Source organism: Salvelinus fontinalis, chromosome 15 (assembly GCF_029448725.1).
Source record: "Salvelinus fontinalis isolate EN_2023a chromosome 15, ASM2944872v1, whole genome shotgun sequence".
In the NCBI taxonomy this organism is placed as follows: Eukaryota; Metazoa; Chordata; class Actinopteri; order Salmoniformes; family Salmonidae; genus Salvelinus; species Salvelinus fontinalis.
The window spans coordinates 30688733-30715961 of NC_074679.1; the positions used below are offsets into that span (position 1 = coordinate 30688733).

Here is a 27229-nt window from a genome sequence, read left to right on the forward strand (position 1 = left end):
TTTTATTAAGGTATCTTAACTTTTACTCAAGTATTACAATTGGGTACTTTTTCCAACACTTGGAAAAACAGCTGTGAGATATATGCTTTTTCTCCACAACCAAAACATGACATTCTATTTGAGCTGATATGGGAGTGAAGACATTCAAGCAGCATATCAAACTGAGATAATGTTCTAGGTCACATGGGCAACTATAAGAATATTTAACTATAAATCTGATTATAAGGGAAGCTAAAAAAAACTAGCTTGCTTGCTATGTTTTTAGCTGCCAGCTTGCTACTACTAGCAAGGGAAGGAGACTCTTCCTTGTTTTCACTAAATAAAAAAATGAAAAAGATAATACATTGTTATCGCCCCCTTGTGAATATGAGTGGGACCGGCGAGGATATTGTGTTACCAAAAGGTGTCCGCTACTCCAAAATCCCACTCAACTCACACTCAACTCACAAGGTAGATCAACTGAGTGGAGCTTGTGGTAACCTTAACAGACAAACACAACATGCGAACAACAATCTCTCTGCTAAGTAAGACATTTATTAACACATGTCTTCTTGCTTCCAGCCTAGCATTTGATTTCCAACAGTGGTGGTTTGTAAACCTTGCTGTCTGCCTGTCTGACCTCAAAAACAATGTTTCAATCATACAGATCCTATTAAATTACTAGAGGGGCTATATCATAAACCCTCAAAGTTCCATAATGACACAAAAATGGCAGCCATCTTGGTCAGGGAGAAATCCCAAACCACTTTAATTTACTTGAGCAGGAAAATAAAAGTAAGGCATGTGATGCGTCAGAAATGAATGTAATGGAATAATTATAGTCAATTGAAAATATTGTCATATAATTATAATCTGAGACATTTCCTGTATAAACAGCCTCTAAAACATATGTAAACAGACCATAAATGTCTCAGATTCTATTTTCTTGGAAAGCTGTGAGTGCTATTATATGACAAAATATCAGTACTTGTCCTATCATCAACTGTTTGCGCCAGTGTATGGCTGTGGATTGAATGCATTGTTTGAATGGAATGTTTGCATATTGGCAGTTAATTAGAAACATTTATGGACTAATTATTCTAAAACTGTCTGCCTAGCTAGCTAACACACATAGGTTGCAGATAAATTCTTCACATTCATTGTTTTACACAATATCTTATCACAGCACTGGCAAACCATGGTTGACCAACTCCCTGACTAACATGGCTGACCTTTGGACCATCATAAGAAGGTTAATTCTAGTATTCCAAATACAAATTCTATGGTTTCACTGTTGAAATGTGATCTTGCCCTGTACAGAGAATGCTGTGCATAGACGAGACAAATTTTTCTGATCCAGGCAAAAATAATGCAACAATATTATTATCATTGAGCTAATTACATGTCAATAGAAAAGCTATGAAAACAGTCAAAAGTTTGGACACACCTACTCATTCAAGGGTTTTTCTTTATTTTTACTATTTTCTGCATCAAATATAAAATATATTTTGATTTGTTTAACACTTGTTTAGTTATAACATAATTCCTTATGTGTTGTTCCATAGTTTTAATGTCTTCACTATTAGTCTACAATGTAGAAAATAGTAAAAATAAAGAAAAACCCTGGAACGAGTAGGTGTGTCCAAACCTTCGACTGGTACTGCATATATACAGTATATGATGGGATGGATTGACATTATGGACAGTATGTGAATAGAATATTTAGTATATCTGTAGAATACGTAGGATAGAATGGTATATACTGTATTCAGCAATGGTTGAATAAGATGCAATTGACTAGAATACAGTATATACAGCGGCTTGCGAAAGTATTCACCCCTTTGGCATTTTTCCTATTTTGTTGCCTTACAACCTGGAATTAAAATAGATTTTTGGGGGGGTTTGTATCATTTGATTTACACAACATGCCTACCACTTTGAAGATGCAAAATATTTTTCATTGGGAAAACAAACAAGAAATAAGACAGAAAAGAGGAAAACTTGAGCGTGCATAACTATTCACCTCCCCAAAGTCAATACTTTGTAGTAGAGGTCGACCGATTAATCGGAATGGCCGATTAATTAGGGCTGATTTCAAGTTTTCATAACAATCGTAAATGTGTAATTTTTGACGCCGATTTTGTCGATTTTTTTACACCTTTATTTAACTAGGCAAGTCAGTTAAGAACACATTCTTATTTTCAATGACGGCCTAGGAACGGTGGGTTAACTGCCTTGTTCAGGGGCAGAATGACGTCAGCTCAGGGATTCAATCTTGCAACCTTACAGTTAACTAGTCCAACGCTCTAACCACCTGCCTCACGAGGAGCCCGCCTGTTACGCGAATGCAGTAAGAAGCCCCGGTAAGTTGCTAGCTAGCATTAAACTTATCTTATAAAAAACAATCAATCAATCATAATCACTAGTTATAACTACACATGGTTGATGATATTACTAGTTTATCTAGCGTGTCCTGCGTTGCATTTAATCGATGCAGTGCTGTTGTTGCTCCAACGTGTACCTTACCATAAACATCAATGCCTTTCTTAAAATCAATACACAGAAGTATATATTTTTAAATCTGCATATTTAGCTAAAAGAAATCCAGGTTAGCATGCAATATTAACCAGGTGAAATTGTGTCACTTCTCTTGCGTTCATTGCACGCAGAGTCAGAGTATATGCAACAATTTGGGCCGCCTGGCTCATTGCGAACTAATTTGCCAGAATTTTACATAATTATGACATAACATTGAAGGTTGTGCAATGTAACAGGAATATTTAGACTTATGGATGCCACCCGTTAGATAAAATACGGAACGGTTCCGTATTTCACTGAAAGAATAAACGTTTTGTTTTTGAGATGATAGTTTCCGAATTTGACCATATTAATGACCTAAGGCTCGTATTTCTGTGTGTTATTATGTTATAATTAAGTCTATGATTTGATAGAGCAGTCTAACTGAGCGATGGTAGGCACCAGCATGCTCGTAAGCATTCATTCAAACAGCACTTTTGTGCGTTTTGCCAGCAGCTCTTCGCAATGCTTTAAGCATTGCGCTGTTTATGACTTCAAGCCTATCAACTCCGGAGATTAGGTTGGTGTAACCGATGTGAAATGGCTAGCTAGTTAGCGGGGTGCGCGCTAATAGCGTTTCAAACGTCACTCGCTCTGAGACTTGGTGTAGTTGTTCCCCTTGCTCTGCATGGGTAACGCTGCTTCGAGGGTGGCTGTTGTCGATGTGTTCCTGGTTCGAGCCCAGGTAGCGGCGAGGAGAGGGATGGAAGCTATACTGTTACACTGGTAGTACTAAAGTGCCTATAAGAACATCCAATAGTCAAAGGTATATGAAATATAAATGGTATAGAGAGAAATAGTCCTATAATTCCTATAATAACTACAACCTAAAACTTCTTACCTGGGAATATTGAAGACTCATGTTAAAAGGAACCACCAGCTTTCATATGTTCTCATGTTCTGAGCAAGGAACTTAAACGTTAGCTTTCTTACATGGCACATATTGCACTTTTACTTTCTTCTCCAACACTTTGTTTTTACATTATTTAAACCAAATTGAACATGTTTCATTATTTATTTAAGGCTAAATTGATTTTATTGATGTGTTATATTAAGTTAAAATAAGTGTTCATTCAGTATTGTTGTAATTGTCATTATTACAAATACACATATATATATGAATTTATTTTTTTATTTTTATTTATTTTTTAAATCGGCCGATTAATCGGCATCAGCTTTTTTTGGGGGTCCTCCAATAAATTGGTATCGGTATCGGCGTTGAAAAATCATAATTGGTCGACCTCTACTTTGTAGAAGCACCTTTTGTTGCAAGTCCCTTGGGGTATGTCTCTATAAGCTTGGTACATCTAGCCACTGGGATTTTTGCCCATTCTTCAAGGCAAAACTGCTCCAGCTCCTTCAAGTTCGATGGGTTCCGCTGGTGTACAGCAATCTTTAAGTCATACCATAGATTCTCAATTGGATTGACTAGGCCAATCCAAGACATTTAAAAGTTTCCCCTTAAACCACTCGAGTATTGCTTTAGCAGTATGCTTAGGGTATGCATTATCCTTCTGGAAGGTGAATCTCCGTCCCAGTTTCAAATCTCTGGAAGACTGAAACAGGTTTCCCTCAAGAATGTCCCTGTATTTAGCGGCATCCATCATTCCTTCAATTCTGACCAGTTTCCCAGTCCCTGACGATGAAAAAGATCCCCACAGCATGATGCTGCCACCACCATGCTTCAATGTGGGGATGGTATTTTCAGGGTGATGAGGTGTTGGGTTTGCGCCAGACATAGCATTTTCCTTGATGGCCAAAAAGCTAAATTTTAGTCTCATCTGACCAAGGTACCTTCTTCCATTTGTTTGGGGAGTCTTCCACATGCCTTTTGACGAACACCAAACGTGTTTGCCTTTTTCTTTCTTTAACTTCTCTAGGATAGGGGGCAGCATTTTCACGTTTGGATGAAAAGCGTGCCCAGAGTAAACTGCCTCCTACTCAGTCCCAGATGCTAAGATATGCATATTATTATTAGTATTCGATAGAAAACACTCTATGTTTCTAAAACTGTTTGAATCATGTCTGTGACTATAACAGAACTTATTTGGCAGGCAAAACCCCTATTCACTGCAGTTCCTAGTTCCTATTGCTTCCACTGGATGTCAACAGTCTTTAGAAATTGGTTGAGGTTTTTCCTTTGAGAATGAAGAAGTAGCCATGTTCAGAATGAGGCTCCAGTGAAGTGTACTGTTTGTTAGAGGCGCGTGACCAGAAAGCATGCTACACATTGTTTTCCTCCGGTATTGAACACAGATCATCCCGTCTTCATTTTTATTGATTATTTACGTTAAAAAATACCTAAAGTTGTATTACAAAAGTAGTTTGAAATGTTTGGACAAAGCTTACAGGTAACTTTTGAGATATTTTGTAGTCACGTTGTGCAAGTTGGAACCAGTCTTTTTCTGGATCAAACGCGCCAAATAAATGGACATTTTGGATATATATCGACGGAATTAATCGAACAAAAGGACCTATTGGAGTGCCAACAGAAGAATCTCGTCAAAGGTAAGGCATGAATTATATCTTTATTTCTGAGTTTTGTGTCGTGCCGGGAGGGTTGAAATATGATGGTCTGTGATTGTTAGCTGGGGTGCTATCCTCAGATAATAGCATTGTTTGCTTTCGCCGTAAAGCATTTTTAAAAATCTGACGCGTTGGCTGGATTCACAACAAGTGTAGCTTTAATTTGGTATATTGAATGTGTGATTTCATGAAAGTATAATTTTTATAGTAATTTATTTGAATTTGGCACTCTGCATTTTCACTGGATGTTGGCCAGGTGGGATGCTACCGTCCCACATATCCCAGAGAGGTTAAGCAATGGCTTTTTTCTGACCACTCTTCCGTAAAGCCCAGCTCTGTGGAGTGTACGGCTTAAAGTGGTCCTATGGACAGATACTCCAATCTCCGCTGTGGAGCTTTGTAGCTCCTTCAGGGTTTTCTTTGGTCTCTTTGTTGCTTCTCTGATTAATGCCATCCTTGCCTGGTCCGTGAATTTTGGTGGGTGGCCCTCTCTTGGCAGGTTTGTTGTGGTGCCATATTCTTTCATTTTTTTAAATAATGGATTTAATGGTGGATGTTCAAAGTTTCGGATATTTGTTTTATAACCCAACTCTGATCTGTACTTCTCCACAACTTTGTCCCTGACCTGTTTGGAGAGCTCCTTGGTCTTTCATGGTGCCGCTTGTTTGGTGGTGCCCCTTTCTTATTGGTGTTGCAGACTCTGGGGCCTTTCAGAACAGGTGTATATGTAACGGATGTGAAATGGCTAGCTAGTTAGCGGGTACGCGCTAGTAGCATTTCAATCAGTTACGTCACTTGCTCTGAGACTTAAGTAGTGTTGCCCCTTGCTCTGCAAGAGCCGCGGCTTTTGTGGAGCGATGGGTAACGATGCTTCGTGGGCGACTGTTGTTGATGTGTGCAGAGGGTCCCTGGTTCGCGCCCGTGTCGGGGCGAGGGGACGGTATAAAGTTACAACTGTTACATATATATACTGAGATCATGTGACAATTCGATTGCACACAGGTGGACTTATTTAACTAATTATGTGACTTCTGAAGGTAATTGGTTGCACCAGATCTTATTTAGGGGCTTCATAGCAAAGGGGGAGAATACATATGCACGCACCACTTTTTATTTATTTATTTTTGAATTTATTTAAACAAAGAATTTTTTAAATTTCACTTCACCAATTTGGACTATTTTGTGTATGTCCATTACATGAAATCCAAATAAAAATCTATTTAAATTACAGGTTGTAATGCAACAAAATAGGAAAAACACTAATGGGGTGAATACTTTTGCAAGGCACTGTACGTATGAAATGATAACACAGTATGTAAACATTATTAAAGTGACCAGTGTTCCATTATTAAAGTGACCAGTGATTCCATGTCTATGTACATAGGGCAGCAGCTACTAAAGTGCAAGGTTGAGTAACCGGGTGGTAGCCGGCTAGTGACAGTGACTAAGTTCAGGGCAAGGTACTGGGTGGACAGTCTGATGAACTTGAGATAGAAGCAGTTTTTCTGTCTCTCTGTCCCAGCTTTAACGCACCTGTACTTACCTCACCTTCTGGATGATAGTGGGGTAAACAGGCCATGGCTCGGGGGGTTGATGGCCTTGATGATTATTTCGTACTTCCTGTGACAGTGGGTGCTGTAGGTGTCCTGGAAGGCAAGCAGTGTGCCCCCAGTGATGCGTTGGGCAGACCGCACCACCCCCTGGAGAGCCCTGCGGTTGCGGATGGTGCAGTTGCCGCACCAAGCGGTAATACAGCCTTACAGGATGCTCTCAATGGTGCATGTGTAAAAGTTTGTGAGGGTTTTAGGGGCCAAACCGAATTTCTTCAGCCTGAGGTTGAAGAGGCGCTCTTCACCACACTGTCTGTGTGGGTGGACCATTTCAGACTGTTAGTGATGTGTACGTCGACGAACTTGCGGCCCCATCGATGTGGATGTGGGCGTGCTCCTTCTGCTGTCTCCTGAAGCTCCTTCATTTTGTTGACATCATTTCTGGCACCACTCTGCCAGGGCCCTCACCTCCTCCCTGTAGGCTGTCTTGTCATTGTTGGTAATCAGGCCTACTACTGTTGTGTCGTCTGCAAAGTTGATGATCGAGGTGGAGGTGTGCATGGCCACGCAGTCATGGGTGAACAGGGAGTACAGGAGGGGGTTGAGCACGCAACCTTGTGGGGCCCCTGTGTTGAGGTTCAGCGTAGTGGAAGTGTTGTTTTCTACCTTCACCACCTGGGGGCGGCCTGTCAGGAAGTCCAGGAACCAGTTGCACAGGGTGGGGTTCAGACCCAGGGCCCTGAGCTTAATGCCTCAATCACAGCAATAGCGTCATTGCATAAAATGGTACGCAGCATCATCTGGATACGTGTGCAACAAAAGTTCAACATTCACCTTCTGCTACCATTTCTGTCAAGCCGTCTACGGTAAATCCAACATACGCACCACACAGAACGCACTGCAACTGCCTCTGCAACGCAATGCTGCAAGGCAAGTGCAGCGTTCCATTGGAAATTAATGTACTTCTGGTGTACCAAAATGCAATGACTGTTTCACACTGGCTATTTTGGCACCGTGTTTCTGGGGCTAGCCCCGAAAAGTCATTTCTAACCTGCTCCGGAGCAGGGCCAGCTAGCCCTGGGCTAAGGTTGGTGCTAGTCCACTTTAGAATGTGCAAGTATGAACACTCGCTTGCCCCCGGGCTTAAAATCTCCCTTAGCCCAGGGCTAAGCAGGCTCTTAGCCCTGGGCTAAGGAGCAGTGTAAACACGCCTTGAATCAGACTGAGGAACAGAAGGTTTTCTCTGAAGAGGAGGTATGGTGGGAGAGCTTTGTCTTTACTTTTGTTTTTAACTGCTCCTGAGCTGCCAGACCATCCGCTTGTAAATGTTCAGAAATTGATGTCTCAAGACATAATTCCCTTTGAATTTGTGAATTGCATCTGATCTTGCTATCAGTACACCTTGTTCACAAAAAGCAACCCAATAATTTATTTCAGAACCCTCTTGGTTCCCTAACAGTGTACATATGACTCCACTAACCAATATTCCACAAACTTAAGTTCCCAAAGCATTATAAACAATAATTATTATCAGAATAATCTATATCAGGGTATTCAACTCTTAGTTGGAGATCCGGAGCCTGCAGGTTCTGTTCTACCTGATAATTAAATTGCACCCACCTGGTGTCCCAGATCTAAAAATCAGTACCTGATTAGAGGGGAAGAATGAAAAAAAGCAGTGGAACTGGCTTCGAAGTACAGAGTTGAATTTGAGGGATCTATATCATGCCTCACCACATCACAAAGTCGATCACATTGCGACAAGCCAGCCAAGTTATCACAGGAACCGTCGATCATAACCCAAAAACGTACAACAAAATCCAATACTGGACAGAGAATCTGTCTACCTTTCAAACACATATCAGTCTACATAAAACACAAACTTACCTGGAACAACAGTTCAATACTAACCAATCATTGCTTTGTGAAAAACAAACCAGTCAATAGCGACTACGTAAGCAGCCCCGTCCCCACCGCATGCATTGTAGATTGATTAGTGGCAAGCTTTCTGTTGGCTGTTGATGGATTTTTTTACTGACCGATCAAGAGGGCAACACTGCCCTTATAATATACCCCATCTTTAACTCTAGAAGCCTGAGACCAATCAAAAAGGTTCTAAGCAGTGTGTTAGTTTGTCAGTTCCAGCTTATTATTGGTTAAAGAGAGTTTTAGTTGATTAATTGCACACACTGAAGGGAATAAGGGTCCTACCTTTTGGTAAACCTGAATGACATGTTTCTACAACAGAATCAGGAAACACAAAGAAACATGAACATGAGGAAGGACAACTGAAGGAATATGACTGATTGGTTGAAATTAGTGAAGAAAATCACACTCGGCTGTCCCCATAGCAGAACCCTTTGAAGAACCCTTTTAAGTTCCAGGTAGAACCCTTTTGAGTTCAATGTAGAACCCTTTACACAGAGGATTCTATATGGAACCCAATAGAATTCTACCTGGAACCAAAAACGGTTTTCTTATTCGGACAGCCGAAGAACCCTTTTGGAACCCTTTTTTCTAAGAGTGCAGGGTGGTTGGAATCATCAATGGTGAGAAGGAGAAGGTTCAAAAGACAGAAGTTGATTTCTATTCCTAATGTCAGGTTAGTCTTGGGACATCCTTAAATTGTTGTCAGTAGCCTGGCTGCCCGCCTGAGATGTGTTAGTCAGTCTGGACAAAAACTCAAATTGGGTTTTCCCTGCTGGTTTACACTTGAGGTAAATTTAATTATTGGAACAATCTATTGTTAGTAGGACTGTGAACGTTCCACACAATGTGATTCAGGATGCTAAAAGGGACCGTGTTCAAAGGCCACTCAGAAGGATTAAAAACAAACCATATAAGTAAGAATTTCACTGTTAGTCCACACCTGTTGTTTTGATTTGATATACAGTAGCTCGATATAGTCAGAGTATATTTTAGGGACTTGGACTCAGTTGAATTGAGTGGCATGGAGCTGTAGTCTCTGACACCTACCTGCGTGTGAGTTTGGAGGTGAGTTTGGAGAAGAGGTTGCTGGAGCCGCGGCTGCGAGTCTGGGTAAGGCGCGCGTCGTCGTCGGACAGTGTGGGTGAGGCTGGGGGCCCATTGTAGGTGGCCGTGCGGTGCTCCCTCAGCTGGCCGCCGTGGAAGGTGCTGCGGCTCGCTGTGCCTCGTGGGAAACGTAGTCTGTCGGGCGTGGTGGCGCTGGTGATGCTGTGGGTGGACACCACAGGGTTCCGCTGGCCAGGAGAAACGGCCACACTACAGGGAGGACGGAGGGAAGAGATGATACAGAGAAGACAGACAAACACCTGGCAGTACATACCAGTTCTATACATAGTATCACCATTATCAGAACCTTACCTTCAAGTCCATAACTCTAAAATTAAATCTAATCTGTGTTAATCATGTTAATTTAGAATAATCCTAGTAGTTCCCTAAAGTGTTCTATTATTAAAGTGAGTTAAAGTCCTAATATCCAGTTAGAACTAAATAAAGAGAGGTAACATGAACACCTTGGGGAAACTGGCTAGTGGGGAAACATGGAGTGACCGTCACAGTTTTGGATAGTCGAGGTAGAGGTGGGTGGTGGAGCCGCCAGTGCCAGACAGGGCCCGGTTTCCTGATAGCGATGGAATTTAGGCTTACGAGTGTTTTAACGATGCATCTTTCCTACAACGGCCGAAGATGTAACATGCGTTTCCCAAAACACCATGCAGAATGAACGGTCGCTAAGTGCATCGTTGGAGCAGGTGTCGATACTGATAGGATCGAAAGAAAGGGAGCGCTGCTCTCGGGTCAGCTTTCTCCATTCAAATCTTACCTTAACATTAGAATTATTTCACAATACTGACGACGGATATGCTACTAAAGAGATATTACCACCTACGGTTGCAAATATTGAGGCGATGTCACATTGTATAAATGATGGGAGACAGGCGCAGGAATTCGTAATAGGGAGGTTTAATACTCCACTCAAAATATACAACATGCCATGAAAAGGCATGGGGACGAAGCCCAAAACAAACACGTACAAAAACACAGGGATGTAACCCAAACAAAAGAGCAAGGTTAAACCTCTAATAAATACACGGGATGAGACCCGTAATAACAAATGCACAACAATACACGAGACGAGACCCGTAATAACAAGTGCACAATACACGCAAGCCGAAATAGCAAAGCACAGGTACTCACAGACCAACGGACATCGGAACAATAACCGACAAAACAATGGTGAACAGAGGGCACATATATACAATTACTAATCAGGGGGAATGGGAACCAGGTGTGCGTAATGAAACAGTTCAGTGATGCTGAAGGCCATTGTGATGCTGAAGGCCATTGTGACGTAGTCTCCAGAGCTGGTGCACGGAATGAGCAGCAGTACCAGGGGAATCCGTGACAGGCGGCTTATTCTAATGCTAACCCGAAAAAAATGCACTTATTTCACTGATTTGGCACATCATTGCACACATGTTAGGTTACATACCATGAAATACATTATATTGAGACAAATTAAAGACAGTAGCAAAATAAACCACCATTTATTGAACATTAAATGTATTTCAATATGATTGAAATAGCTCGTTAAGCTACTGTAGAGGTCGATCGAATAATCGGAATTGCCGATTAATTAGGGCCGATTTCAAGTTTTCATAACAATCGGAAATCGTTTTTTTTTGTTTTTTTACACCTTTATTTAATCTTTATTTAACTAGGCAAGTTAACGGTGGGTTAACTGCCTCGTTCAGGGGCAGAACGACAGATTTTTACCTTGTCAGCTCAGGGGATTCAATTTTGCAAACTTACAGTTAACTAGTCCAACGCTCTAACCACCTGATTACATTGCACTCCACGAGGAGCCTGCCTGTTACGTGAATGCAGTAGAAGCCAAGGTAAGTTGCTAGCTAGCATTAAACTTATCTTATAAAAAACAATCAATCAATCATAATCACTAGTTAACTACACATGGTTGATGATATTACTAGTTTATCTAGCGTGTCCTGCGTTGCATATAATCGATGCGGGGCGTATCGTTGCTCCAATGTGTACCTAACCATAAACATCAATGCCTTTCTTAAAATCAATACACAGAAGTATATATTTTTAAACCTGCATATTTAACTAAAAGAAATCCAGGTTAGCAGGCAATATTAACCAGGTGAAATTGTGTCACTTCTCTTGCGTTCATTGCACGCAGAGTCAGTGTATATGCAACAGTTTGGGCCGCATAATTTGCCAGAATTTTACGTAATTATGACATAACATTGAAGGTTGTGCAATGTAACAGGAATATTTAGACTTATGGATGCCACCCGTTAGATAAAATACGGATGTCACGTTCTGACCCTAGTTCTTGTGTTATTTCTTTGTTTTAGTTGGTCAGGACGTGAGTTGTGTGGGTTATCTATGTTTTGTGTTTCTATGTTGGGTTTCTCGTTTGGCCTGATATGGTTCTCAATCAGAGGCAGGTGTTAGTCATTGTCTCTGATTGGAAACCATATTTAGGTAGCCTGTTTTCTGTTGTGTTTTGTGGGTGGTTGTCTTCCGTGTCTGTATGTTCCACACAGAACTGTTTCGGTTTTCGTTCGTTACTTTATTGTTTTGTATTTCAGTGTTCAGTTTTGTTATATTAAAACTCATCATGAACACTTACCACGCTGCGCATTGGTTCTCCGATCCTTGTTACTCTTCATCCTCGGAAGGTTCCGTATTTCACTGAAAGAATAAACGTCTTGTTTTCGAGATGATAGTTTCCGGATTCGACCATGTTAATGACCTAAGGCTCGTATTTCTGTGTGTTATTATGTTATAACTAAGTCTATGATTTGATAGAGTAGTCTAACTGAGCGATGGTTGGCACCAGCAGGCTCGTAAGCATTCATTCAAACAGCACCTTCCTGCGTTTTGCCAGAAGCTCTTCGCTGTGCTTCAAGCCTATCAACTCCCGAGATTAGGCTGGTGTAACCGATGTGAAACGGCTAGCTAGTTAGCGGGGTGCGCGCTAATAGTGTTTCAAACGTCACTTGCTCTGAGACTTGGAGTAGTCGTTCCCCTTGCTCTGCATGGGTAACGCTGCTTCGAGGGTGGCTGTTGTCGATGTGTTCCTGGTTCGAGCCCAGGTAGCGGCGAGGAGAGGGATGGAAGCTATACTGTTACACTGGCAATACTAAAGTGCCTATAAGAACATCCAATAGTCAAAGGTTAATGAAATACAAATAGTATAGAGAGAAATAGTCCTATAATTCCTATAATAACTACAACCTAAAACTTCTTACCTGGGAATATTGAAGACTCATGTTAAAAGGAACCACCAGCTTTCATATGTTCTCATGTTCTGAGCAAGGAACTTAAACGTTAGCTTTCTTACATGGCACATATTGCACTTTTACTTTCTTCTCCAACACTTTGTTTTTGCATTATTTAAACCAAATTGAACATGTTTCATTATTTATTTGAGGCTAAATTGATTTTATTGATGTATTATATTAAGTTAAAATAAGTGTTCCTTCAGTATTGTTGTAATTGGCCGATTAATCGGTATCGGCTTTTTTTGGTCCCCCAATAATCGGTATCGGTGTTGAACAATCATAATCGGTCAACCTCTAACCTACTGTATTTATAATTTGATGCATTCATCTTGGTTTTCATTTGAAGCATCTTTTCATATATCGCTTGTTTGTATCAATTGCAAAGACATTGGCAACTTTTTTCTAAGTTATCTGTGGTCACAGCAAGAAAGATAAACCATGTGATTCTATGTTTAGCGGAGATCTTTTGTGTATAAAGTGACACGGGAGGGAAAAAAAACATCTAAAGACGCACTTAGCTGTCCTACAAGTGGTCATAGGCAGGCGTTACATTACAAGCGTTTTCAAGTGCAACGTTAATGAAGATGCTTTTGGGAAACCGGGCCATACCAGGGCAAGACCAGGGTCAGACCAAAGCTCCAAGGTCCAAGCAGAGGATGGAGAGATTAGGGAACAGAGTTGTGTGTATAATAAAGGGTGGGGTTGTCTCCTATAAGAGGTTACAGAGAGGGAGAGATGTCGTCATCACAACGGTTAGAGATAGCCCATAAAAGGGATGGATGTCGATGTGGGGCCGTTGCGTGGGTTAGAGCGGGCCTGAGACAGTGAAATAGGTGGTCGACACGTGGGAGGAGAGAAATCAAACAGACAGTTGGAGGCCCTGCCTGCCGTCTTACTTGGGCCTGTAGAAGTCCAGAGTGCAGTGGGAGTGGGGCAGCGTGGCCCAGTCTGAGTCTGAGGGGCAGGCAGAGAGAGGGCCAGAGGCCTGGTACCTCAGCTGGACCGAGGTGGACGAGCCAGCCAACACGTGGGCAAAGCCAGAGAACGGACAACTCGTCACACAGGCAGACATCTCAGTTATACTGGGACACAACCAGACCAAGAGGTAACCAGATAGATAGAAGAGAAGAAAAAGGGAACCAAGAAAGGCAAGTAAAAGAAGAGCAAGAAATTGATTATATTTCTCCCCTAAAGGCCTTGTTGTGTTTTTCTTTAATAACTTCTCTCAATAATAACAGTATTCCTACACATAGTTCCCTCCTCTGTGCCCTTGGGGGGATGGACAGTGAAGGTGCTGTGTTGAATGCTGATGCCATGTGGAGGGTTCCTGTGAAAGGGGCCACTAGGGGTTTAGTTCAGGCAGCCAGTGAACACAGCAACATTCCGGCCTGTTCCTTACCTTTTCTCCTTCCCATTGGGAATGACAGAGAGACGGTCCGTAGCGTTCTTGTCGCTGCACACGTACGTATTTCTCCTCGTCATCCCGCCAGAGCCAGTGTTATTCTGCAGGGTGGTACAGAAACGCTGATTCAGCACACATCATCAAATCAGAATGAGGGATTCGTCCACACTTCAAGTGTCATAATATGTTCTAGAATCGATAATTGAATGGAATAGCAGACACTCACGTTGGAGACGGGGTTAGCACCCTTCTTGCCATTGGGAATATCAGCCTTGTTGGGGTTGTTGGCGTTCCCCAGCAGGGGGCTGGAGGGGGGGACACTGCGCCCCCCGGGGGTATTGGGTTTGCGGAGCTGCACCCCTCCCTCCTCTTTGATGTTGTTTTCGACCGTGCTGGTCTGGCTCCTCTTGGGGTATCCGGACCCTTGGGGAACATTCTGACCCACTGGAGAAGAGAGAGAAAACGAGGAAGAAATAGTAAAAGGATATAGAAAGAAACATTACTGGCCTACATAGAACTGAATATCTTTAGTCTCACATTTAAGCTGAAAAGCATGAGTCAAAGATGAGAATTGCCTCTAAATGTTTGTGAGTGTCTCACCCTGGTCACTATAGCGTCTCTGTTTCTGGTTGGAGGAGATGCTCCTCTGGACTTTGAGGTGGGAGGGAGACTGGCCATTGAGCTCGCTGGTGGGCCGGGGCTTAGCCAGGGACAGGTTGCTACTGGAGGTTGACTCACTGGGCTCCAGCTAGGGGACAAAGGTCACAAGAACACACGTTAAAAAGACTGGACTCTGGATATACTGTGCACTAGAATGAAGATATCAACAACTATCTATGGTGTTGCTCTGACCTCAGAAGACTTCCTCCCCAGCAGCAGGTAGGTGGCAGTAATCTCATCATACTTCATCTTGGCCAGAGACTCCTGGATGTCCTCTGGAGAGAAGCCCATCCCCACCATTACATCTGGAACAGTACAGAGACATGGGTTCACATACACAGCCCTCACCTCTACAACCATTGTCAACAACTTTCTTATTTTCAGGGACTATTCATTTAATGAAATTGACCCCAATCCTGCAACCCAAAATGTTAACAAATGTAATACCAGAAAGATCTTTATTCACAAGTGTCAGCAACCAAAAACAGCCCACATCCTTAGTGTGTTCTACATAGTTAATACAAAATTCATAAGCAATTATGCACACTTTGTCCTCTGACTCATTTAAAGCAATGGTGTATTTATATCTTTCTATTCCACCATAACGACAAGAGCGAATCCACCACTTATTAAATGCAGCAGAAACCTCATCATGAGTGAGTCAGCATTGCATTCCAGCTCAGGTGTTATCACCCCTCCTCCCTCTCGCCCTATCCATCAGCAGAGGAGGAAAAGTGCTGGGGGGAGGGGAGGCGTGGGTAACACACAGGCCTCCCAACCAATCACTGCCACCCCCGCTGCCTTCCAACCAATCACTCCCCATCTTCCACTGCCTCCCGACCAATCACTTCCTCCCCCGCTGTGTTGCTCGCATCACGTTGAGAGGAGCATGCCAGGTGGGGAAGATCCTGTAGCTGTAGTTCCATCATACATCAGCTCCCATAATACATCAGTTCCCTCCATCTATCCACCCTTCTCTCCATCTATCCATCCTTCTCTCCATCTATCCATCCTTCTCTCCATCTATCCATCCTTCTCTCCATCTATCCATTCTTCTCTCCATCTATCCATCCTTCTCTCCATCTATCCATCCTTCTCTCCATCTATCCATCCTTCTCTCTATCTATCCATTCAATTTGTTTTGGAAGATAAGGCTTCACTAAGCCCACTGAGGAGTTTTTCGTTCGACTGGGTGAAAGAGATCGGAAGCCCCCTGAAACATGATCTCTCCCCACTAGAGTACAGAGCCCTCAGTGAAACATGTGATTTCTCTCCACTAGACTACAGAGCCCTCAGTGAAACATGTGATCTCTCTCCACTAGACTACAGAGCCCTCAGTGAAACATGTGATCTCTCTCCACTAGACTACAGAGCCCTCAGTGAAACATGTGATCTCTCTCCACTAGACTACAGAGCCCTCAGTGAAACATGTGATCTCTCTCCACTAGACTACAGAGCCCTCAGTGAAACATGTGATCTCTCTCCACTAGACTACAGAGCCCTCAGTGAAACATGTGATCTCTCTCCACTAGACTACAGAGCCCTCAGTGAAACATGTGATCTCCCTCCACTAGACTACAGAGCCCTCAGTGAAACATGTGATCTCTCTCCACTAGACTACAGAGCCCTCAGTGAAACATGTGATCTCTCTCCACTAGACTACAGAGCCCTCAGTGAAACATGTGATCTCTCTCCACTAGACTACAGAGCCCTCAGTGAAACATGTGATCTCTCTCCACTAGACTACAGAGCCCTCAGTGAAACATGTGATCTCTCTCCACTAGACTACAGAGCCCTCAGTGAAACATGTGATCTCTCTCCACTAGACTACAGAGCCCTCAGTGAAACATGTGATCTCCCTCCACTAGACTACAGAGCCCTCAGTGAAACATGTGCTCCATCCAATCTCCCCCCTCTCTTTCTCTCTGTGCGCTAGGTGACTGGCATCTCCCTCTAACACATGTGCTCTGACAGCGATCCCAGCTGCTATTATGCAATACCCCCACACTCCAGAGGACATCTTTCAGAGCATACGCCCTCTCTACCCCTCCCTCTCCCGCTGTAGTGCTTTTATCCAGGGCAGGATGTGGAGGCTCTCTCTCTGTCTCATGTGTCTCACCCTCTCTCAGGGGCTCTCGCAGAAACAGGGCTGCTTTTATGCTGCATCTCTTCTTTTTCTTTTCAAAGTGTTTAAATACTGAGAGTGGTTCTGTTGCAGTGTTGCTGCTGCCTACACACTTGAGTTTCTGAAGCGCAATAACAAGAGCAGTTTTTCTCCTGTTTAGTACCTATTCTCTTCTGATCCGTGATGTCCTGTTCTGGTTCTACAAAAGCCGTAAGCTCGTCCTCCTCCGATCCCACGTTGATCCAGCGGTCCTTCATGATTTGCTGAAAGAAAAAGGAAATAGTCCTTGTAATACAGGCCAGGGTCCTCTTAGTTCAGGGTTTTAACATCATGATCAGTCATACGTATACATGGATGCAGGGGGATGTGTGTAACAATAGGAACCCTCTTAAATTCACTTTCACATCATTGAACTCAAATCAAGTGAATTGGGGTTTCCTTGAAAAAGATTGGATAGAGATTTGGATTCGAAGAAACGCTCCACTGTTTGAAAGCAGAATCGCCATTTAAAGTCTGTATAATGTCATTTTCAAACAAACTCGCCAATCAATAGGACCGTCGTGTACGACGGGTTTACAAGATAATAGGAAACGTACAACCACGAGGCCGACACCTATTCTAAATGACATCTTTCAATGCAAGGTTATAGCTAATCTGAACATCTGGTGACAAGAGGGATGAGGATGGATTCTAGCACACACAATGTGAACACAGAAACTAAGACAATGTCTGTGTTGTTCTCAGAAACAAAAAGGATAAAAATAAGAGTGATCATAAATTATGTATTGTGCCAACAGCGGAGAGAGATAAAGAGAAGGGAGAATATGAAATCAGCACAAAAAGAGAGTGTCGAGCAGATGCCAGGCCGAGGAGTGGTGGATGGATGGAGAGATGGCGGGTGGAAAGAAATGCTCTGGAGTGCCATGGCGGAGTGAATAAAGAAGTGTAGAATATTTACATTTTCGCTGTCGTCCCTCACCTCGAAAGTCCCCCGCTTGGCCGGGTTGAGCACCAGGAAGCGCTTGAGAAGGTTCTCGCAGTCTGTGGACATGTAGAAGGGAATACGATATTTCCCCCTCAGAACCCGCTCCCGAAGCTCCTACAGAGAGACAGACAGAAAGAGTGAATGAGACAGGCAATGAGGACATCGCTGAAATTGTGAGTTCTTGTTCATCTAAAATTTTACCCATATGTTTCATTGACTATGAATCTCCCAATGACAAAGGAACTGAGGATGGAAGTATTTTTGCGATAGTATTTTTGCAGACCTTGAGGTTCTGCCCATCGAAGGGCAGCGAGCCGCTGACCAGTGTGTAAAGGATGACCCCTAGGCTCCAGACGTCCACCTCGGGCCCGTCGTACTTCTTCCCCTGGAACAGCTCTGGGGCGGCGTAGGGTGGGGAGCCACAGAACGTGTCCAGCTTGTTCCCCAGGGTGAACTCATTACTGAAACCAAAGTCTGCTATCTTAATGTTCATGTCTGCATCCAGCAGCAGGTTCTCTGCCTAGAGACACAGGAGGGAAGGGAGAGAAAATGGAAGTAAGGATGAGGTGAGAGATAGCAGTGAAATATAATAGATGTAGGTAACAGACCACCTGGGTCACAGGTAAAAGCAAATACTTGAATAACTCAAAGACTCATGATAACAGTAGAGTTCCAATAAGATATAGAGATGTCAGAGGCACAAAAAGATCAACTGATGCCTGAAGAGGGCCCTTTACAGAACACCCCCCCACAAAAACAAAGTGCTCTGCAAGTCAAAGTTAGTGTCGTGTTTAAAGTTTAACTGTGTTTCCTCCTCTCCCCAGTGACACAAACACACAGGGTGGAGATGGCTGCTCTCTGCTCTCACATCTCTGTCCTCATGGATCATTCATGAAGCTCTACAGAGGAAGCAGTGTGCGGACGCCAGAGGAGAGGAGATGGGAACTCTGAACAGAGTCACTCCCACCGAGGTCGACCCACTCACGCTAACCGAGATTAAAATACAGGAGCATCAATATTTATTCTACACGTGGCAGCATAACATAGGCTGGCTAAATGGAATGCTTGCTTTACGTGAGTATATTGTGCAGCGGAGAACATGTGAGCAGGTAAAAAGCCTGCCTCCAGCCACCTGACTTCATCCTCCTCTCCCCCACATACACCCCCTTCACCCCTCCCCCAGCCAGGCCCTCACTGGTTCCTTACCTTCAGGTCTCTATGGACAATGTGCTTCTGGTGGCAGTACTGCACAGCAGATACGATCTACATAGAAACAGACAGATAGACAGACAGTTACAGACTTCCACCTGACAATGTTTTCACACACCCCTCCCCCAGGGTGAAGGATGTGGTGAGGAGATGTGGTGTAGAGTGAGAAGATACAGCTAGAGACACAGAGTATCTCAGCCACAAGGTGTAGACATGACATCTCTAGCTGGGAGAAAACTGTGTCTCCTCTCTTCCTGTGTGAGCATCTGCTCTAGATGTATCAGTGTATCCGTGCCCCCAGTGAAACTCTGCAGTAAGATGAACCTGCAGTGAGACTAGGGAAGTAGGAAGCTATAGCCTAGACATTTCTGAGTGTGCCCGTCCTTCCACTGCAGAGCACTGTGTGTGTAGGCAGCACACCCCCAGTGTTTCACCGTCAGTGCCAGAGAGATAAGAGACGAGGGGAGCTCTGTGTCACTCCACAGTGACAGCAGTCTACCCTGGGTGGGTTAGGACACTGACTTGTGACGTATGGCCAGGCAGGCAGGGTGTGAATCCAGCACACTGCGGGAAAAGTCCTGTACTTACCTGTCTAAATTTAGCCCTGGCCTCTTTTTCTTTCATCCTTCCGTGTGCAACAAGGTAGTCAAAGACCTCTCCTGCAAGAGAAACACAAAAGTAAGGAGCTGAAATTAAAGGTTGAAATATGCAAAGGGAAAAAAAGTTTTAAAAAGTCAACATTCAGACAGTACATCAAATGAGGTAAATGTAAAAAAAAAAAAAAAAAAAAAAGTCAATAACTACTTTGAAAAACAGTATCTGGAGCATGTGAGCCCAACTGTTCCTCATGCCTACAGAGGGACACAGAACTCTAATTAATATACTGTAGTTCTGTCCTGAAGGCACAAGCTTCTGAGTATGGCTACAACATCAGAGGTTTTCCTCAGCCCACGCACCTGTGTGTTTATGTGGGGGGGGGGGGGACCAGCATCAACACAACTCCCCCCATAAAACCTCTAGTTCTGCATCCTCAAAACCCTCCCACACACACTCAGTGTTGACCGGAGGCAGGGAGTAAGTGTGTGTGTCCATGTCCGTGTGTGTGTGTGTCTCTTAGCTCTCCCACCCAGACCAAGCTCTTCTCTGTCCTGGCACCCCAATGGAAGAACCAGCTTCCCCCTGAAGCTAGCACAGCAGAGTCCCTGCCCATCTGAAACCCTACCTCTTCAAACATCTTAAATAAATAATCCTCCCCCTCACCTTGACCCCCCCCCACACACACACACACACAAATTATACAAATAAGTAACACTTCACCAGCACTTGATATGTATGACTCTTCACCAAGCCCTATACCATCACAGCAGTTTGGAGGGCTGAGAAGCCAAGGCGTAATACTGCTCACCTCCACTGGCATACTCCATCACCAGGTACAGTGTCCTCTCTGTCTCGATCACCTCAAACAACTTGACTGAGGAGGAAAGAGAAAGAAAACAATTTGTCTTTGGCCCACACGCAATAACAACTACTACATTGCATCTTTCTGGCTCAACTTTGTCAAACGCTTGTCCTGGATAGCGCACAGGGCATTCAAGATGGTTCTAGGGAGTGTCTGTTCCTCAGTATCAATAGCAAGCTGTCTTAAAGCAAGGAATCCAATAACTTACATTTTCTACTGCTGAAAGCCTTGAGGGGGCTGAGGAAATTGAAGACATTTCTAATTTCCTTTTGTGCATGCGTGCCTGTGTGTGGGACCCAGTCATAGACTAACGCTTACCATATCTCACTTGTGCATATACTGTAGGGCACTCACACATGCTTATTGGGTATATACTGTAAAGTCGTCTTCCCTGCAGTGTTTTCCGTGAGCTGATCTAACAGTCTCTGGATGAAGAGTGGCTGAGCTCCAGGGCTATATATAGCAGAGGTGGGATGTAGAAGCGGTTCTTTCTCTCTTTTAGATGGTTATCATTGTGCATGTCATTATAATCAGATTTGAGAAATCATGACATGCGTGGGGTACAAAATCAAACGAAATTAGCAGAGAATCCTGTCTCCTTCCCCAGCTGCAATTGTGTGTATGTGTGTGTTCTGCTTACCTATATTTGGGTGGTTTAAAAGCTTCATTATTCTTACTTCTCTGAAGAGCTGGAAGGAGAGAAATTAAATGAATTCATATTTCAATGTTGGACTGGATGTGTCAGAGAAACAGTAGGGAACCTTAGACTACCATTTTCAACTTAATTTGAGCAGGATGTGCACGCACACACTAGACAAATGCTCCATAACCATTACAGAGTTGTGTCAGAGCCATGTGCACTTTTTTTGATTGATCTCCCTTTAACTATAGCTAGCTGTGCTCCCATCCCCCTTCCATCCATAAAATAATAAAAGTCATCCATCTTTAATGGAACAGGACACATGCCTGATGTTGTGCCATACTACTGTGCGGCTGGCATTATCCAAGACATAATAGTGCTGCAGTAGACATAAACAATGCATTAGAGGAGATACAGTAAATCACATTGTCTGAAAGTTGCAGCTCAAAGACATATCCTAACTGTTCACCCAAAGGTCCATTATTTAACCACTCCTATACACATGGTAAACTATCAGATCCAGTCCACCTAAAAAACTGGAGGCCCCTTGCACGTCACTTCACTTCAAATCCTAGAAAAATGTACAGCGCTTAGAATTAAAAAGGTATTGTCAGATAATATTAATCCTAATCAAACTGTTTTTTTTACATGGGTGATACATTGTAGATAATATAAGACAAGTACTTGACACAATAGAAAACTAGAAAGAAATCTGGGAAACCAGGCCTGGCATTAATAGCTGATTTTGAAAAGGCCTTGGATAAAGTATGACTAGAATTTATATATAATTTGACTATTTTAGTGTTGTAAAATGGGTTAAAGTTATGTATAGTAACCCCCATGTGATAAAATAGTAAATAATGGCTACTTCTCAGAAAGTATTAAGAATGGGCAAGAGGAGTAAAACAAGGATGCCCATTATCGGCATATCTATTTATTATGGCCATAGAAATGTTAGCTATTAAAATCAGATCCAACAGTAATATCAAGGGGCTAGAAATCTAGGGCTTAAAAACAAGGGTGTCATTGATCTGGGTACCAAAAAATGTCTGCAGCATTGAAGGTAACCAAGAACACAGTAGCCTCCATCATTCTTAAATGGAAGAAGTTTGGAACCACCAAGACTCTTCCTTGAGCTGGCTGCCCGGCCAAACTGAGCAATCAGGGTTAGGGAGGCGTAAAAGGTCTGAATACTTATGTAATTGTATATTTCAGTTGTTGTTGTTTTCTTATTTGTGAAAATTTCTAAAAACCTGTTTTTGTTTTGTCAGTATGGGGTATATTGCGTAGATTGATGAAAAACACTAATGTAATGCATTTTAGAATAAGGCTGTAACGTAACAAAATGCGGATAAAGTCGAGGGGTCTGAATACTTTCCGAATGCACTGTATATGGGGGATAGGAAATTATGTAAACAATTACATAGATAGAACCCACAATTTATCTGCAATATTAAAGCTGATCTGCCTGTTAAAAACATACAAAAATAACAGACAGACACACATACAAAGGGCACACTCCGTACTGGCGAAGCCAGCCAGCCTGGAGGAGGATGAAGACCGAGTGGTTCAAATTTAAGCTCACTTTCCCCATTACATCTCTCTACCCATTATTACATCCAAAATGTTGTCATAGTTCTGCATAAATATAGAGAAAAAATCAAAGGCCATTATCCATGTCATGGAAAGGCAGGCAGGCGTATCATTGTTTCCAATGAAAAAACTATGGGGGACAGATAACACTATATTACAGCAGTTAATGACAGGCTTATGGGGTGACAAAGAGCGGAACTGGTCAGTTCTCACTCTCACACACACGCACGCATGCACAGACGCACGCACACACACTCACACACATACGTTAGACTTCAGTCAACATCAAGAAACATCCAGAGTGTGCATAGAGGTATAGACACAGACCACATGGGAACGATCAGGCCAGGGCATTTAAGAAGTCTGCAAAAACATCGAGACACAACACTTCTAGATGTTGTTGCAATCAATGCAGGTATACCAGAGCACTAATACATGGATCATTAATCTTTACTTGCGCAATGCTAATTGTCACAGCGGGTCACTTTCTAACAGGCAGTTCCACATTTACTGGTGAGCACTGCTTCTGCTCTCATTAGCCTATACTGAGACTAGTGCTGCTCTGTGGTGACTTGAGGAGAACAGAGTAGGAGAGCAGTAGAAGCAAACACCACACCAACATTTGAGAACAAACTGTTTACCTTTAATCAAGGGCTTCCATAACTGTTTCCCTCCAACCTAGGCAAAAACAGCCTGGTCTGGTCATGTGACCTCCAGTGAAGTAGGGGGGGGGGGGGGGGGCTAGGGATGGATAGAGGGAGGCGAAATAAAACCATAATAAGCTTGTGACAGATGTGAGCTGGGCCTCCTCCCTTCCAAACTAGGAGGAAAACAAAACTTCACATCCGACACCTCTAATCACATAACCCAAAGGTCAAGGGCCACTGAGAAGAGGAGACTACAAATGCGGGTGGCTTCGGTTATTGGGACATTAAATCAAAACATGGACCGTGTCAGAGAGAGGTAGAGTTTCTATTGTTCACAAATCAAAGTCTCTGATAGCATTGTCAGACAAGGGGATTTCAACTGGCAAAGGGGACATTTAAGCATGATATTTGTAGCTTTGCATTGCTATAAATGAGTTAAATCAAAATGACTACTCCTAGGGTTTATTTCTAAGGACCTACAAGGAGGCTGTCAACAGAAGAGTCATGCTTTGTGTGTTTCCAACAAGCCACCTCATGAAGTGCCCCTCACGGCTCTGATTGTTTCTGTTGGTTTAGCATAGTCTATGCCGAAGGGCCAGGCCTTAAATACAAAGCACAGAATCAATGGTGGAGAAACAGATGGAAACTGCAGCTAAGCAGTGAGTGAGAGAGATGCTTACCCTAAGTCTCCGAGTTGGGCAGGCAGAATACCAAACGGCCACACAAGCTTCCCGGGTATGCCCTGGTCATGCTCTGCTTTCTGTCTACCAAAACCCTGCCTGCTACAGCACATCAGTTAGATCAATAATACCCTCTGACTGGCAACAACCACAACCAGGGCCAAAACTACAAAGGTCAGGGGTTGCACAGCCACACTCAGAAATGATCAACTTTGTCACACCACCTCAATAAGTGTACTGTGAATCGCAGGAACACGGGGAGGATCCTTACCTTTTGAAGGCTGTTTGGGTTTAGTTGTGTCTTGTCGATGATCTTTATTGCCACCTGAGGAGAGAGCAAAAACAAGGTGTGTAGAAGATGAAATAACAGTATAAACAATTATCTTTTGAGGAAGCTTGACTGGGATCAACACAGCACATACAGTTAGTTGAAGTCAGAAGTTTACATACACTTAGATTGGAGTCATTAAAACTAGTTTTTCAACCACTCCACAAATGTCTTGTTAACAAACTATAGTTTTGGCAAGTCGGTTAGGACATCTACTTTGTGCATGACACAAGTATTTTTTCCAACAATTGTTTACAGACAGATTATTTCACTTATAATTCCCTGTATCACAATTCCAGTGGGTCATGAACGTACTTTGGTGCGAAAAGTGCAAATCAATCCCAGAACAACAGCAAAGGACCTTGTGAAGATGCTGGAGAAAACAGGTACAAAAGTATCTATATACACAGTAAAACGAATCCTATAGCAACATAACCTGAAAGGCCGCTCAGCAAGGAAGAAGCCACTGCTACAAAACCACCATAAAAAAGCCAGACTATGGTTTACAACTGCACATTGGTACAAAGATCGTACTTTTTGGACAAATGTCCTCTGGTCTGATGACACACAAATAGAACTGTTTGGCCATAATGACCATCGTTATATTTTGATGAAAAAGGGGGACGCTTGCAAGCTGAAGAACACCATCCCAACCGTGAAGCCCGGGGTGGCAGCATCATGTTGTGTGGGTGCTTTGCTGCAGGAGGGACTGGTGCACTTCACAAAATAGATGGCATCATGACGACGGAAAATTATGTGGATATATTGAAGCAACATCTCCAGACATCAGTCAGGAAGTTAAAGCTTGGTCGCAAATGGGTCTTCCAAATGGACAATGACCCCAAGCATACTTCCAAAGTTGTGACAAAATGGCTTAAGGACAACAAAGTTAAGGTATTGGAGTGGCCATCACAAATCCCTGACCTCAATCCTATAGAAAATATGTGGGCAGAACTGAAAAAACATGTGCGAGCAAGGAGGCCTACAAACCTGACTCAGTTACACCAGCTCTGTCAGGAGGAATGGGCCAAAATTCACCCAATTTATTGTGGGAAGCTTGTGGAAGGCTACCCGAAACGTTTGACCCAAGTTTAAATTGTTTAAGGCAATGCTACCAAATACTAATTAAGTGTATGTAAACTTCTAACCCACTGGGAATGTGATTAAAGAAATAAAAGCTGAAATAAATAATTCTCTCTACTATTATTCTAAAATGTCACATTCTTAAAATAAAGTGGTGATCCTAACAGACCTAAGACAGGACATTTTTCTTGGATTAAATGTCAGGAATTGTGAAAAACTGAGTTTAAATGTATTTGGCTAAGGTGTATGTAAACTTCCGACTTGAACTGTACATACACTCACCGGACAGTTTATTAGGTTCAAGTTGCCGTGGCTTGCTATATAAAGACAGGTATCGATGCATTAAGTTACTTTTCAATCGAACGTTAGAATGGGCAAAACGTGTGACCTAAGCAACTTTGAGCGTGGTATGATCGTCGGTGCCAGGCGCGCAGGTTCCAGTATCTCAGAAATAGCCGGCCTCCCGGGCTTTTCACGCATGACAGTGTCTAGGGTTTACCGGAAATGGTGCGACAAGCAAAAAACATCCAGCCGAAGTCCTGTGGGTGAAAGCAGCTCATCGTGCAAGCTAACAGGCGGGCCACAAACAGACAAATAAGAGCACAGTACAACAGTGGTATGCAGAACGGCATCTCGGAACGCACAACCTGTCAATCCTTGTCACGGATGGGCTATTGCAGCAGACATCCACTCATACCAGATAAAAACAAGAAGAAGTGGCTTCAATAGGCACATCATCACCAACACTGGACAACTGAGGAGTGGGAAAAAATTGCCTAGTCCAACAAATACCAGTTCCTGTTGCATCATGCTGATGGCAGAGTCAGGATTTGGCATAAGCAGCATGAGTCCATGCACCCATCCTGCCTGGTGTCAACAGTAAAGCGGTGGTGACAGTGGTGTACTGGTGTCGGGAATGTTTTCCTGGCACACATTAGGTCCCTTGATATAAACGAGCAACGATTGTGCGCTACAGCGTACCTCAACATTGTTGCTGACCAAACCCAATAGAGCATCTATGGGATGAGAGAGAACGGGATGAGAGAGAACGGGATGAGAGAGAACGTAATGAGATAGATGTGCGCAGCATGAATGTCCTGCCGTCCAATCTGCAGCAACTGTCAGCATGGACCAACATACCTGTGGAAAGTTTCCGACACCTTGCAGAATCCATGCCATAAAGATTTCAGGCTGTTCTAGAGGAAAGGGGGGGTCCGACCCAGTACTAGCTGGGTGTACCTAATAAACTAGCTGGTGAATTGCTTCTCTTTTTTCATGTCACCTACTGATAAAAAAGATACAATTCATATTTGCACAACAAGAACAACACTATTGAGAGGGGAAAGAAGAGTCTATTTTTTTAACCTTTATTTAACTAGGCAAGTCAGTTAAGAACAAATTCTTATTTTCAATGAGGCCTAGGAACAGTGGGTTAACTGCCTTGTTCAGGGGCAGAACGACAAATTTTTACCTTGTCAGTACAAGGATTC

General features: G+C 43.1%; 1 protein-coding gene across 15 annotated transcripts in view; it reads right to left on the bottom strand.

Annotated features, from left to right (window-relative positions):
• mark3a (MAP/microtubule affinity-regulating kinase 3a) overlaps positions 1-27229 on the bottom strand; it is a 35568-nt gene that overhangs the window by 4816 nt on the left and 3523 nt on the right. For 5 of the 15 annotated variants that reach the window (XM_055863360.1, XM_055863362.1, XM_055863354.1 and 2 more), the window contains 14 exons: positions 24600-24653; positions 21409-21457; positions 20715-20780; positions 19898-19968; positions 19307-19363; positions 18384-18620; positions 18095-18214; positions 17279-17378; positions 15183-15295; positions 14931-15078; positions 14557-14774; positions 14328-14431; positions 9609-9875; positions 8844-8870 (listed from right to left, as the gene is read on the bottom strand). In XM_055863360.1, coding sequence (XP_055719335.1) covers positions 8844-8870; positions 9609-9875; positions 14328-14431; positions 14557-14774; positions 14931-15078; positions 15183-15295; positions 17279-17378; positions 18095-18214; positions 18384-18620; positions 19307-19363; positions 19898-19968; positions 20715-20780; positions 21409-21457; positions 24600-24653 — 1631 coding nt within the window. Of the gene's footprint in view, positions 1-8843; positions 8871-9608; positions 9876-13805; positions 14011-14327; positions 14432-14556; positions 14775-14930; positions 15079-15182; positions 15296-17278; positions 17379-18073; positions 18215-18383; positions 18621-19306; positions 19364-19897; positions 19969-20714; positions 20781-21408; positions 21458-24599; positions 24654-27229 lie in introns of those variants that run through there. The other 10 variants (XM_055863352.1, XM_055863346.1, XM_055863349.1 and 7 more) reach the window with 4 other exon arrangements.